The following is a 15,949-nucleotide window of genomic DNA, read 5'->3' as shown; positions in this document are numbered from 1 at the left end:
GCTGCTTCAATATCTGAGGAGTCACGAATGGTGCTGAACATTGTGCAATCATCAGCAAACATCCCCACTTCTGACCTTATGATGGAAGGAAGGTCATTGATGAAGCATCTTAGATGGTTGGACCGAGGACACTATCCTGAGGAACTCCTGCAGTGATGTCCTGGAACTGAGATGATTGACCTCCAACAACCACCTTCCTTTGCGCTAGGTATTACTCCAACCAGTGGAGAGTTTTCCCTCTGATTCCCATTGACTCCAGTTTTGACTCCAGTCTGCTCCTGCGCACTCTTCAAATTTGTACCCTTTATTTTATATTGTCTCTCCAAGTTCTTCCTACCGAAATGAATCACTTCACATTTCTCCACATTGAACTTCATCTGCCACATGTCCACCCATTCCACCAACTCACTACTGCAGGGAATGATTGAAGTGAATAGTACAGTTGCATTTAAGGGGAATTTAGGCAATCATATGAGGGAGAAGGAAATAGAGGGTTATTACAGTAGATTTTGATGAGGAAAGATGGGAGGAACTCAAGTGGAGCATAAATACTGGCATGGACTGGTTTGACTGAATGGCCTGTTCTGTGCAGTGTATCCAATGTAAAGTGAGACAGCTATTTATCAGTTTGGCTTGTTTCTCTGTTTAAAATTAATTTTCTTAAAACTGCCTGTGCTTTAAGAACATAATACATAGGAGCAAAAATTAGGCTTCGGCCCATCGGGTTCTGCTCCGCCATTCAATCATGGCTGATAAGTTTCTCAACCCCATTCTCCCGCCTTCTCCCTGTAACCTTTGCCCCTTACCAGTCAAGAACCTATCTATCTCGGTCTTAAATACACTCAATGACCTGGCCTCCACAGCCTTCTGTGGCAATGAATTCCATAGATTCACCACTCTCTGGCTAAAGAAGTTTCTCCTCATCTCTGTCCTAAAAGGTCTTCCCTTTACTCTGAGGCTATGCCCTCGGGTCCTAATCTCTCCTACTAATGGAAACATCTTCCCCACGTCCACTCTATCCAGGCCTTTCAGTATTCTGTAAGTTTCAATCAGATCCCCCTTCATCCTTGTAAACTCCATTGAGTATAGACCCAGAGTCCTCAAACGTTCCTCATATGTTAAGCCTTTCATTCCTGGGATCATTCTCGTGAACCTCCTCTGGACCCTCTCCAGGGCCAGCACATCCTTCCTGAGATACGGGGCCCAAAATTGCTCACAATATTCTAAATGTGGTCTGACCAGAGCCTTATAAAGCCTCAGCAGCACATCCCTGCTTTTATATTCTAGTCCTCTCGAAATAAATGCCAACATTGCATTTGCCTTCCTAACTACCGCGCCAACCTGCAAGTTAACCTTAAGAGAATCCTGGACTAGGACTCCCAAGTCCCTTTGCACTCCAGATTTTTGAATTCTCTCCCCATTTAGAAAATAGTCTATGCCTCTATTCTTCCTACCAAAGTGCATGACCTCTCACTTCCCCACGTTGTATTCCATCTGCCACTTCTTTGCCCATTCTCCTAACCTGTCCAAATCCTTCTGCAGCCTCCCTGCCTCCTCAATACTACCTGTCCCTCCACCTATCTTTGTATCATCTGCAAACTTAGCTAGGATGCCCTCAGTTCCTTCATCTAGATCATTAATGTATAAAGTGAAAAGTTGTGGTCCCAACACTGACCCCTGCGGAACTCCACTAGTCACCGTCCGCCATCCTGAGAAGGACCCCCTTATCCCCACTCTCTGCCCCCTGCCAGACAGCCAATCTTCTATCTATGCTGGTACCTTGCCTCTAACACCATGGGCTCTTATCTTACTGAGCATCCTCCTGTGCGGCACATTGTCAAAGGCCTTCTGGAAGTCCAAGTAGATAACATCCATTGGCTCTCCTTTGTCTAACCTACTTGTTACCTCCTCAAAGAATTCTAACAGATTTGTCAGGCATGACCTCCCCTTGATGAAACCATGCTGACTTTGCCCGATTTTACAATGCACTTCCAAGTATTCTGAAATCTCATCCTCAATAATGGATTCTAAAATCTTACCAACGACCGAGGTCAGGCTAATCGGCCTGTAACTTCCCGTCTTTTGCCTCACTCCCTTCTTAAACAGGGGGCTTACATTAGCGATTTTCCAGTCCTCTGGGACCCTCCCTGACTCCAGTGATTCCTGAAAGATCACCACTAACGCCTCCACTATCTCTTCAGCTATCTCCTTCAGAACACTGGGGTGTAATCCATCTGGTCCAGGTGATTTATCCACCTTCAGACCTTTCAGTTTTCCTAGCACCTTCTCCTTGGTAATGGCCACCATACTCACCTTTGCCCCCCGACTCTCTTGAACTTTGGGGATGTCACTCGTGTCTTCCACTGTGAAGACTGAAGCAAAGTACCTATTCAGTTCCTTCGCCATTTCTTTGTTCCCCACTACTACTTCTCCAGCATCATTTTCCAGCGGCCCCTTTTGCCTCTCTCTTACCCTTTATATATCTAAAAAAAACTCTTGCAATCTTCTTTTATATTACTGGCTAGTTTACCCTCATATTTAATCTTCTCCCTCCTTATTTCTTTTTTAGTTGTCCTCTGTTGGTCTTCGTAGGCTTCCCAATCCCCTGGTTTCCCACTGCTCTTCGCCGCATTGTATGCTTTCTCTTTAGCTTTTATGCTGTCCCTGACTTCCCTTGTCAGCCATGGTTGCCTCGTCCTCCCTTTAGTACGCTTCTTCCTAGGGATGAATTTTAGCTGTGTCTCCCAGAAACTCCTGCCATTGCTGTTCCACTGTTTTTCCTGCTAGGCTCATCTCCCAGTCAATTCTGGCCAGCTCCTCCCTCTTGCCTCTGTAGTTGCCTTTATTCAACTGTAATACCGTTACATCTGATTCCAGCTTTTTCCTCTCAAATTGCAGGGTAAATTCTATCATATTATGGTCACTTCCTCCTAAGGGTTCCTTCACCTTAAGCTCCCTTATCAAATCTGCCTCATTACACATCACTAAATCTAGAATTGCCTGTTCCCTAGTGGGCTCCACCACAAGCTGCTCCAAAAAGCCATCTCATAGACATTCCACAAATTCCTTTTCTTTGGATCCACTACCAACCTGATTTTCCCAGTCTACCTGCATATTGAAATCCCCCATGATCACTGTAACCTTGCCTTTCTTACACGGCTTTTCAATCTCCTGGTGTACCTTGTGCCCTACATCCTGACTACTGTTCGGAGGCCTGTACATAACTCCCATTATGGTTTTTTTACCTTTGCAGTTCCTCAACTCTACCCACACAGATTCTACATCATCTGACCCTACATCATTTCTTGCTATCGATTTAATTTCATTTCTTACTAACAAAGCAACCCCACCCCCTCTGCCAACCTGCCTATCTTTTCGATAGGATGTATATCCTTGGATATTTAGCTCCCAGTCCTGATCCCCTTGCAGCCATGTCTCCGTAATGCCCACCACATCATACCTGCCAATTTCAATCTGCGCCACAAGCTCATTTACCTTATTTCGTATACTGAGTGCATTCAGATACAACACCTTCAGTCCTGTATTTCCTGCCCCCTTTCTCATTGTCGTCCCTTTATCTGATGTGCTTGAAGTTAGATTCCTAGCCCTTTCCAAACACTGTGTCCTATTTTGTGTTCTGGAGACTTTAATAGCCTCTCCTGGGCTCTCCTTTCTTTTCAGTTTTTTCATAATTTTCCATGAAATTGAATCCACCCCCCCCACACACTAACCTGCTGCTTTGTTTCCCATTAGTCATACTTCTTGGAGTTTTACCCTCCCCCCCCCCACTTTCTAGTTTAAAGTCCTGTTGACCACCCTATTTACCCTTTTCGCTAGAACATTGGTCCCAGATTGGTTCAGGTGGAGACCATCCCAAGGGTACAGATCCCTCCTGTTCCAATACTGATGCCAGTGCCCCACGAAATGGAACCCCTCTTTCCTGCACCACTCCTTTAGCCACATGTTTACTTCCCTTATTCTCGCATCCCTATGCCAATTTGCACTTTCAAGGGCAAGTTATTGACTATATCAGAAGATGTATTTTTTTTATTGACTGTGGGATCTGATTTTTTAAAAAAATGGTATTTCTTGATCAGGGCTTTTTACTATCCTCAGAGCCTCCTCTCTCTGGTAAGCTTTTAGACCACTCTTGTTCTTACCCACCCGATCTCTACCATCATGAAGTTATCCATTGAGCCCTTCCTTTGTGCTCTTCATCACCATGCTTCTTTTCAACTCTCCCAATAGCCTCACCTATTCATAGTGCAGCTTATTCTGCTGCCCCTACTTGTTCTCCTCTCTCTCTCTCTCTCTGGTTTCAGCTTCGGGGCACATTCCCAATCAAAGCAATGCTCAAATATATTTTGTTCACACAGATGAACTGAAAACCCAGACAACCCAGCCTTCAAAATGAAGATTTCTAAATCAAAAACACTAATCGCTTCATTCTTCATATTTAGGTCTCTAGATGGCTGTGGCTAAAGTACAGGACAAATAATAGTGCTTTATGAAAAGTACACCAGCTCTTATTGTCAGACTAGATCACCCATGTTTGCTCTTTGGGCTCATAAATCTTAACTCCAATGGATTGTGGAAGTTAGTTTAGAAGTATATGGTTGCATTTGATTCCACAAATGTTTTCTAAAGTATTTTTGACCGTTCAAAATCTCAATAATATGATGTAAATTGCTAAACAGTATAGATTATGTGAATTACACTGTATTTTGTAAAACAGAATAGTATAGGAATTATTTAAATAAATCCATGGATTTACGAAGATTAAGGATAAGCAACAAAGATGAGATGGGATGGTAAAGTGGAAATGTTATTATTTCCCACCTATCCTTCACCCACAGCAATCTCCTGCCATCAGGTTGGTTCCCATTAGGAAAGGGAACCTGCCATCCCTTCTAGTCTGGCCTACATATGACGATCATTCCACCCAACATAATTGATTCTTAATTTCTTCAGAGTAATAAAGGTTGCTTCGTCAGTGTCATTCACATCTCAAAACAAGCTTTTTATTGAAAGTTCTTTCAGATCAAGAATGTATTGATCTTCTAATCATACCATTGAAGTAGTATTGTTAAATGCAAATTTAAATTATTTCATACTCCAGTGATGTCACCTTGAGAGAGAATCTATTTTTAAGATGATTACATTAATGAACAATAAACATTTAACAATATTTAGTTAATTCAATTTGTGTTACAACTACAAGTCAGCCTTTGCCTTATTTCATTAGAATACCCAGTATCAACATTAATTCTACATCAATCTGAAGAAGAACACACAATATGGGTGTCTAATTCCAGAATACCATTTTCATTAATGTCAATTCCTGAACCATGTGTAATTTTTTGGGAAAATAGTTCAGAGTTTATCTGCACATGGGAAAATATTTGAAGCTAGACAATAGGTTGAAGAGGTTGCTGTAAATGTACCTATGAATTACTAAATCAAATGTGCAGTGATGCCTGATCTTGCATTTTTTTCCTTGCAGTCATTTACAGACCTGTTGCACAGGCCATTATTGGTAGACCTCACAGTGGAGGAAGGGCAGAGGTTAAAAGTGATCTATGGCTCCTGCGCTGGGTTCCATGCTGTTGATGTGGACTCGGGAACAGTCTACGATATTTATCTGCCAACACATGTAAGATTACATTCACTCCCTTTTCTAGAGAGGCAAAATAGGATCTTAAAATTAAATGACCAAAAATTAGCTGCAATGGAAGCATTCAAATGCTTAACGATATTTATGTGAAATTCTTTTATTCAATATTTTAACAGAAGTGCCAAATCATGCACTAATATTGAGTCTAATTTCGTTTAAGACAAGGTGATCAAAATGGCCCTTTGTTTTGTCCCACTATAATTGGGGATTAATAAAAGCTGTAGAGATGTATCTTCTCAAAACACTCTAAATTCTGAATAAACACCTCATAATTTCTAAGAAGTAAATCAAAATGCTGGAAATGGGCTTCTTTTGTAAAAATACAATTTGAACACCCTGATCCAAATCTGAATCTCAGAATATAAAAGTGTTTCTTGTAAACTCAGTACCAAAAAGCACCACTGAGCCTTATAGAGTCCTTTGCACAACAGTGCAAATTAATTTCAAAAAATGTGCATCTTATCTCTCAACACTGTAAACTCCTGGCATTACAAGTGACTGCCGAAATGCATTCATACTTGCACAAGATCTAGAAGAGTTTCAAATAGTTGGTTTCTCATTACCAGAAGCTCTAAGGTATCCATAAAAGTAATGCTTTTTATGACAGCCAATTTTCAATCATCCCTTCCTTGCAGATGTATGCTAAATACTAAAAGCAAGCAATGTGTGTAGATGAAGAAAATATATATATAATATATATATATATGTGTGTATATATATTTTTTTTAAAAATAACTTTATGGATACTTTAGAGCTTCTGGTAGTCAGAAACACACAACCATTTGAAGCTCTTCTAAATTTCGTGCAAGTATCAATGCATTTCAGCAGTCACTTCTAATGCCAGATCTTTACAGTGTTGATAGATAAGATGCACAGTTTTTGAAATTAATATATGCTATTTTTGGTACTGAGTTTACAAGAAACACATTTATATCCTGAGGTTCCAATTTGGATCAATGAGTGTTCAAATTGTATTTTTACAAAAAGCAGACCATTTTCATAATTTTGAAGAAGTAAATCAAAATGGAGAGTGGCAAAATGTATTTAGTTGTGTGCCCCAGTCATCTGTGGTGTGACTTGATTTGTTTCCCACCCATTTAAATGATTTGGAACTGTGGGCTATCAGCAGCAGCAGAATTATACTCAACCACAATCTGTAGCATCATGGCCCAGCATATCCCCCACTCTACCATTACCATCAAGCCAGGGGATCAACCAAGAGTGCAGGGGGGGCATGCCAGGAACAGCACCAGGCATACCTAAAAATGAGGTGTCAACCTGTGAAGCTATAACACAGGACTATTTGCTTGCCGAACAACATAAGCAGCAAGTGATAGACAGAGCTAAGCAATTCCACAACCAATGGATCAGATCTAAGCTCTGCAGTCCTGCCACATCCAATTGTGAATGGTGGTGGACAATTAAACAACTCACTGGAGGAGGAGGCTCCACAAATATTCCCATCCTCAATGATAGAGAAGCCCAACACATCAGTGCAAAAAATGAGGCTGAAGCATTCGCAACAATCTTCAGCCTGAAGTGCCGAGTGGATGATCCATCTCGGCCTCCACCAGAGGTCACCAGCATCACAGATGCCAGTCTTCAGCCAATTCAGTTCACTCCGCGTGATATCAAGAACCGGCTGAAGGCACTGGATACTGCAAAGGCTATGGGCCCTGACAAGATTCCGGCAATAGTACTGAAGACTTGTGCCCCAGAACTTGCTCTGCCCTTAGCCAAGCTGTTCCAACACTGCTACAACACAGGCATCTATCCAGCAATGTGGAAAATTGCCCAGGTATGTCCTATACTCAAAAAAAAACAGGACAAATTCAACCTAACCAATTACTGCTCCATCAGTCTACTGTCGATCATCAGTAAAGTGATGGAAGGGATCATCAACAGTGCTATCAAGTGGCACTTGCTTAGCAATAACCTGCTCACTGACACTCAGTTTGGGTTCAGCCAGGGTCACTCAGCTCCTGACCTCATTACAGCCTTGGTTCAAACATGGACAAAAGAGCTGAACCCCAAAGGTGAGATGAGTGTGACTGCCCTTGGCATCAAGGCAGCATTTGACCGAGTGAGGCATCAAAGAGCCCAAGCAAAACTGGAGTCAGTGGGAATCAGAGTGTAAACTCTCCGCTGGTTAGAACCATACCGAGCATGAAGAAAGATGGCTGTGGTTGTTGGAGGTCAATCATCTCAGTTCCAGGACATTACTGCAGGAGTTCCTCAGGGTAGTGTCCGAGGCCCAACTATCTTCAGCTGCTTCATCAATGACTCTCCTTCCATCATATGGTCAGAAGTGGGGCTGTTTACTGATGATTGCACAGTGTTCAGCACCATTCGTGACTCCTCAGATATTGAAGCAGTCCACGTCCAAATGCAGCAAGATCTGGACAATATCCAGGTTTGGGCTGACAAATAACAAGTAACATTCACGCCACAGAAGTGCCAGGCACTGACCATCTCCAGCAAGAGAGAATCTAACCATCGCTGATTCCCCCACTGTCAATGCCGTGGGGGTTACCATTGACCAGAAACCGAACTGGACTAGTCATATAAATACTGTGGCTACAAGAGCAGGTCAGAGGCTAGGAACCCTGCCATGAGTAACTCACCACCTGACTCCCCCAAAGCCTGCCCACCATCCACAAGGCACAAGTCAGGAGTGTGATGGAATACTCTCCTGTGCCTAGATGAGTGCAGCTCCAACAACATGTAAGTAGCTTGACACCATCCTGGACAAAGCAGCCCGCTTGATTGGCATCCCGTCCACAAACGTTCACTCCCTCCCCTGCTGACGAACAGTGGCAGCAGTGTGTACCATCTACAAGATTCACTGCAGAAACTCACCAAGGCTCCTTAGGCAGCACCTACTAAACCCATGACCACTACCATCGAGGAGGACAAGGGCAGCAGATACATAGGAATACCATCACCTGGAAATTCCCCTCCAAGTCACTCACCATCCTGACTTGGAAATATATCACTGTTCCTTCACTGTCGCTGGGTCAAAATCCTGGAAATCCCTGCCTAACAGCACTGTGGATGTACCCTACACCACAGGGACTGCAGCGGGTTCAAGAAGGCAGCTCACCACCACCTTCCCAAGGGCAATTACAGATGGGCAATAAATGCTGGCCTAGCCAGTGACACCGACATCCTGTAATGAGTTTGAAAAAAATTTGGAAATGGACAAGCAGGAATCATATTAAAATTTGCTGATGATATGCAATTGGGGGCACAGCAAACGGTAGGACTGTGAAAGATTGCAGGAGGAATAAGACAGGTTAATTATGTTGGAAGGTAGACTGCAGATGCAGTTCCAATGCAGAGAAATATATATCAGTATATTGTGGGGAAAAGAGCAACAGAAGAAGTATGTCTTTAATTAACTGTGGAGAACTAAAATCTTGGGGTATAAGTACAGAGCTCTTTAAAAGTGGGGGTGCATTAAACTATGCATGTATGTGTCAGTAAACTGATGCAGCAATTGCTATTTATAAGGAAGCTGCAGTAAGCATTTAAAATTGGTTATACAGTAAATCTACTAAAAATATCTAGATCGAGATTGTTATTGAGTACTAAATTGAAAGCTGTTTTCTGGCAGATCCAAAGCAGCATCCAACCACATGCGATTATCATACTTCCAAACACAGACGGAATGGAATTGTTGGTGTGCTATGAAGACGAAGGAGTCTATGTTAACACATATGGGCGAATTACTAAAGATGTGGTTCTACAATGGGGAGAGATGCCTACATCTGTTGGTATGTAAATGATAGATCTTTATAAAATGATGCCCAAGATCACGTGGACTGATTGCCTTCCGAGAAGGACATTTTAAAAAGTTAATAACTTAAGTGCTTTTGAACTTATGCCATTTTCTCATTTTATCTTTTGCATTATTGAATATGGTAGTTGCCAACAATTTATGTAATGCTTTATTTGTCATAATACTGTTCCAACCTTCTAAATGGCAAGAGACTGAGAAATTTATGCTTGTTAATTGATCATGCAGCTTTCAAAAACTGGTCTTCTGTATTTGTGATCCCAGACTTCTGTTACTGCCATTTTGTAATATTTGCTACTAGGAGTCTAAAGGGATTGACCCAGGATAATTTGGTCTCTTTAAATTGCATTTTACCTTGAATGGTCCAGTTCAATTTTCACTAAATCATAGGCATGAACGGGCACACTTGTCACTGTAAATGCAGTTCACTCATTTAGTTGATATTTTAGTTAATTCCATTGCTTTTTAAAAGCTCCTTTATCTCAAAGTTTTTTAAAATGTACATTTATCTAAAGTTGTGATCTACATCCCAATTCTTATATTTGCACATGGTCTGTTATGTAGTTCTGGTTTGATATCTTATAACAGTCTATTACTCTTTCTAGTGTAAATATTTACTTCTTAAACTGAACATCTTCAGTTTTTTCTACATAAAGATCAATGCGTTCTTAAAAAGACTTTACCACATTGTTATTGGACCATCTATTATAATAAAACTTGGGACCCCAACCCTGCAGAACTATTTTTGAATAATATAATATAAAACTCCATGCAATATATAATTTGAAAAACATTTTTATGAACATCAATAACCAAATAACATTTTTCAACTCTAAGTGTAAATGTTTCCTGCCAATTTTTTCTCTTCTCCTTATGTCACTGATTCCAGCCTGGAATGCGTCATTGCTTTAGTTATAACTAAGCTGTTTGACCACTGGAGGTCAAGGTTGGAGTTTAAATCTCGACCTCCCTGGTCTGCCTCAACTATTGCATTGGTAAACTTGCTGAGCCATAAGGAAAGTCCTTCCATTTTATTTGTATTTAAAACCTTAAGTATGTCTCTCAGCTGAAGTAAACAGATTGTTTTTTCCAGTTTGTCATTATAACTTTTATTTTGATTTGTGTTTTTCCAAAAACACAAGTTACAGATCATGACAGAGACTACATACTAATGGCTTGCATATATCTTACTGGTATCTGTGGGAGTATTAACCAGAATTTTTAAAATTCATAATAGACGAAGTAGCTCTTTAAATGAAATACTGTGTTAAACTTTTCCAGAATGAAATTGTTGTTCTTAAAGTATGTATTTCCTACTTTTTTTGTTAGGCCTGGCATTGTACTTGTGCTAACTAGGGGAGCAGGATGAACTGTACTACAGAATAATTCATAATCATTAATGTTTCTTTATCAGTTGACACAAGATAGACATTTGATACTGGACTGATCCTATTATTTTTCCATGCCCAAGGGATTGGGTATCATGCTGTTCAGCTGCTATTGGGCTTCAAAACAAATTATGTAACTTGCTTAATTAGAGCAAATAGGTTTGAATGTCAATTTACACACGGAATTGAACTTACAAACCTCTTGAGTTTAGAATCCAGCATTCTATAAATATATAGACTGGACTGGCCAAATCCAAACATTTTCACTATTTAGCAGTGCAACCTCTTATCACCAGTGCACTATAGTTATACATTACATTATAAATGCATGTCAGGGTTTGACCATATCTAGACTCAAGCCTTTCAGCATCATTGATGAAAGGGTGCTACTAAATACTGGGAGTGATCAAAAGCATTGAAGTAATATCAGAATATCACAAGTAAAGAAAGTCCTTTTATTCACATAAAATAAACGGGGGGGAGGGGCATTAAGAAAATTAAACCATTTGAAGTAAGTTTTTATTATGTTTAAATTGCACTTTATTCTTGCTAGTCCTGTAGTTCTCATGAGCTTGTAGTGCTGCTTACAGCAGTGTTGAATTTTGTGCCAGCTTTATATCTACCATTGGTGCCCAGAGAAGTTTGACTTTGATTTTGAAATTCTGATACATTTTTCCTTCTTTTTTTTCAACTCAGCTTATATTCGATCTAATCAGATTATGGGTTGGGGAGAAAAGGCCATTGAAATCCGTTCAGTAGAAACTGGACATTTGGATGGTGTATTTATGCACAAAAGAGCGCAACGACTAAAGTTTCTTTGTGAAAGAAACGACAAGGTATGTGCTTTTTTGTGAGTTTTGAGAAATGTGTGTACAGGAAGGCATATACTTGCGTTTGAGCTTAATCATATAACAATCTCGGTGCTGTCGAAAATGTGTCACATATTCAACTTTCTTTTAAAAGGTCTTCTTTGCTTCAGTCCGTTCTGGTGGAAGCAGCCAGGTTTACTTCATGACTCTTGGTAGGAGTTCACTTCTCAGCTGGTAGGAAAACAAGTCATGCTTTAAGAGCAACCGGAGTCTTCAGAAGATCTTTGAAACCTTGAATTAACTAACAACTGGAGAACAAAACTGCACTGATGTAATGCATTGCCCAAATCTGTCACTGAAATTAAGTGATTTGTAAAAAGGACGCAATGCTACTGGTGCTGTTAGAATTTTACTGTCAGGTGACAGCCAGTCTAGAATAGAAGAAAACACCTCATCTCAATTATACAACCCTTGACTTAAGATGACTGCGTTTTGCTTGAGAAAAGTGCCCTAAGAATGCAGAAGGTTGGTTCTAATGTGGTCGGGCAAATAGGAAGTGGAAGCAGTGATACGCTGACAGTAGAGAAATATGTAATGTGGGAAGGGGAATTTTTTTTTAATGTATATCATTCTAAGTGACTTTTCTTTTGTAAGGTGACAGAGTGTTAAACAGAAAGAAAATGCAAGTTAGGAGTTTTTATTGAAATGTGAATGGCAGAATCAGAACAATTAATTGTGTTGGTCTTTGCAAGGGAAGGGTGTTTTTTGGTCATTTTCTGTATATCAGGTTTTGCTTGTGTTCTCCGAAACTACTTTAAAAATAAAAGTCAATTGAAATTTGTGTGGAGGACAAGGTTTTCGGATTTGTATGGCTTTGTGGGACAGACCAGAAACTTGATGTTTGGTTATGTTACAGTATTATAGATGCCTCTCTTCAATATTTGACTTATTTGTAGCAGTGCAAAAGCAGATTAACAAATCCTGCACTCGTAAATCTCCCAAACTACTTTTTAAAAAAATTTGTTTTGCCTACCTCATTTGTTTAAGAAAGGAAAAAAGAGGTGGTTTAGTCATTTTAATGTTATTTGTATCTAAAATTTACGCATCTTTGTCTAATTTAAAGTTTATTGATACCAAATTTATGGTCAAAATGTTTGTCTACTGTTGGTTAAATTGCAGCTTGTTTTAGCAGGCAAACAGTGTGACTGTTTTTGTAATTGGAAAATGCCAGCTGAGAGCAGAAGCTGACAGACCTGCGGTCAGCTGTTGTGTTTAGAAACAGAAAATGGAGGCAAATAATCAACTGTTCTAAATGTGGTTGACAGATTGACACAATTGTAATCCTCCAGTTATGTGCAGATAGCAACAACTGACTTTTTCTTGTTACTCAGTCGGAATCGGATTCAAGTAGCAGTTTGAAAATAGTTTTACTAAGCTATTCTGTTGCATTAGATTAAACTGTATATGTAGTAGGGAGCAGGTGGTTGATTTAAGATGCAATGCACTAAAACACTTAATTTCAAGAATGTAGTGAAACTGCTTATCAGTACAATATATCTTCCCAAATTTAGATCCAAAATTTCGCTGTGGAAAGATTTTTTTAATATTGCTGTAAACAGAATTTTATTTTACAAATGTTAGACATTTACACATGTGTCTACAGTAATAATCTGTTGAACTGTCACTCAATTACTTGAGATACCTATAGTGTATAATATACTATACTGGTGATATAATAATGCATAATAGCATTATATTGATCCTATGATATGTTAAACTTTTTTTGGTACTTTTTAGACAGCTGCCTTATGCTGTTATGTGCACAGGATCTCAACACTACAGGGCTTAGTTCTCTCAATGGAGACTATTCATTCTACAGTGAAATATTCTCAGTAGTGGTACAGTGAAATCAAAGATGTACCATGGGAATTTTTCATTCACTCATGTCACTGTGATTTTTTTTTTCCTCTCGTAGCTCCTGGTCACTGAATAATTTGCAATATTTGTCCTATATCATCTGTTAAGAACTGTAAAAGTAATCATAGAAACTTCCTGACGTAAGTAGGTTTACCATGAGCAGAATATTTTTTGGATTTAATAAAAGCAGTTAAAGGTCCTGATGACAGTTAGAAGTAACCCTCTATCTCAGCAGAGTCTGTGATTAGCATCTCCCACCTATGAGAAGTGCCAAGGTGGTGTAACAGTATTAAAAAACCACTACGTCTATGTTTGAAGAATAATTTCAACACATTAAGTTTTAATACTTCTAGCTTTAGTGAAAATGCCTATAATTACTTTTGAATTTTACTACTTTATTTTAAGTCAAATAACGCTTGTTGTATGACTGCAGTGTCTTTATCTTATGCACGTTACGTTTGAGAAAATGTTTACAAAAATTGTTTTGTTACACTAATGTGCATCACATATTTATGTTTTTTCTGAAATTGTTTGTTATAAGTTTTAGTTTTGTATTATGAGTACACTTGATGTTTATAACCCTGAACTCTGCTGGTAACCTAGAAGCTGATCTAAAACAAAATTGAGGTATTACTGTGTCTAGCTGCAAAGCAGATTGGGAAATATGGTTACAAGTAAACCTCTTCAAACAGTTTTCTGCTATGTGATCTAACTTATGTCCTCTATGTATTATGAAAATTCCTGTATTTTCTCTGACGTTCATCTTTTCTTGAATAAAATCAACTAAATGCACATTGTGCATAACACAACACTGTGGCTTTGTGAAGCTTATCCACGAAGCTTCAACTTTTTATTTACTTTCAGTCCCAGTCCCAGTGCATGTCCTGTGACTGAGAGGAGATAATGTGTTCCCAAACTGCTTGGGGATGTGTAAAAGCATTTGTAACTCTCCACCAGCACTCCAGTTATCTTCCTGACTTTGACTTGATCCCTCTCCAACACAATATAGATGAGATCCAAGGGTAAAGGTTTTGACTGGTGAACATTTTTACTGTCAGAAACAAAGTTAACAACATCTGAGAAGTGGCAGGTTAGTGGGCTAACTTGCATGCTACTTGCCTGATTAACACAATGTACAACTTCCTTTACTGGTTTCGTTCTGATATTGCCATAGGCAGTCTGCTGTACTGGTGATGATGAAACCTATAATTAGATGGAAACTAAACAATACAGCATGATATGCTCCTGTGAATCATTTTTGACAAAACCAGAGCATTGCCTTGAAAGCTCAGTAGCATAGGTGCTCTAACCTATGAGTACCATCTCCATCTTCGTGGCAACACACATTGGCATTCTAGTGTTACTTTGCTGTCATGTACAATCATTTTCAATAAAATAGATGCATTTGAAATCTTGCCAGATATAAAACCAACTCTGCCAAAAGTCAGCCTAAAAAATAATCTTGACCAGAGGCAAAAAAGACATAACACCTAAACAACAAGAGCAATTTTGTCACCTATCTCCAAGCTCCTTTTTTTCTCTCTATGGTCCTCTCAACATGTATTAATGCCTTCTAAATCTGTTTCCATCTTTCCTGTAACTCCTTGTTTGTTTGTTTTTCCCAGCCAGGCTGCAGCATTGAAACAGGCTTGATCAAGGTCATAAATAACATCCTCTGTGACTATGGTGCATTTTTCCTCCTTTCATGTGGTTGACATCCTCTTGCAATGCCTCTTCTCCATTGTCCAACTCAGTGCAACTGCTTGGTTCCATTCTTACCTACTCAATTGTAGCCAGATCATCTCAAGAAATATGTTCTTTTATACTGAAGATATTGCACTGAGTTTTGCATGGACCTATCCTTGGCATCCTCCTCACTCATCTACATGCTGCTTCTTGGTATAATCATTTGAAGATAATGAGGCCAGCTTCCACATCAACATGCAGTTTTATCTTTTCTTAACCTTCTCAATTGCCACATTTCATACAGTTCCCACTGATTTCACCTTCCTTCGCAGCTATTATCACATGGTGAACCAGACAGTTTGCTACCTCAGCATCCTATTTGACCCCAGGCTGAGATACTGACTCCATATCCCCTCCATCATAATGGCCACCTCCTTGCATCCACATAACAGCCCACTTCCACCCCTGCCTCAAGCAACCTGCCACTGAAACTCTCATCCAAGCCTATGTCATCCCTAGGCTTGACTATTCTAATGCTTTTTTGGCCGATGTTCTATTCTCCTCACTTTATAATCTACACCTTAGTTAAAACTGCATATTGTATCCTGCAACAAATCCTGCTTACACATCACTCCTGTCCTTGCTGACCTGCATTTTCTCCTGGTATCCAAAATCT

General features: G+C 39.7%; 1 protein-coding gene across 11 annotated transcripts in view; it reads left to right on the top strand.

Moving 5' to 3' along the window:
- Positions 1-14,396, top strand: part of LOC144682835 (mitogen-activated protein kinase kinase kinase kinase 4) — a 337,463-nt gene extending 323,067 nt beyond the window's left edge. For all 11 annotated transcript variants that reach the window (XM_078545618.1, XM_078545613.1, XM_078545610.1 and 8 more), the window contains 4 exons: positions 5,504-5,653; positions 9,291-9,450; positions 11,558-11,697; positions 11,825-14,396. In XM_078545618.1, the coding sequence (XP_078401744.1) occupies positions 5,504-5,653; positions 9,291-9,450; positions 11,558-11,697; positions 11,825-11,908 (534 nt within the window). In that variant the 3' untranslated portion in view covers positions 11,909-14,396. The remainder of the gene's footprint in view (positions 1-5,503; positions 5,654-9,290; positions 9,451-11,557; positions 11,698-11,824) is intronic.
- The last annotated feature ends 1,553 nt before the right edge of the window (positions 14,397-15,949 follow it).

The sequence above is a fragment of the Cetorhinus maximus genome, chromosome 7 (genome assembly GCF_964194155.1).
Source record: "Cetorhinus maximus chromosome 7, sCetMax3.hap1.1, whole genome shotgun sequence".
NCBI classification, from domain to species: Eukaryota; Metazoa; Chordata; class Chondrichthyes; order Lamniformes; family Cetorhinidae; genus Cetorhinus; species Cetorhinus maximus.
The sequence above is the reverse complement of the archived record's forward strand: the minus strand, read 5'-3'. Positions and strand labels throughout refer to the sequence as shown.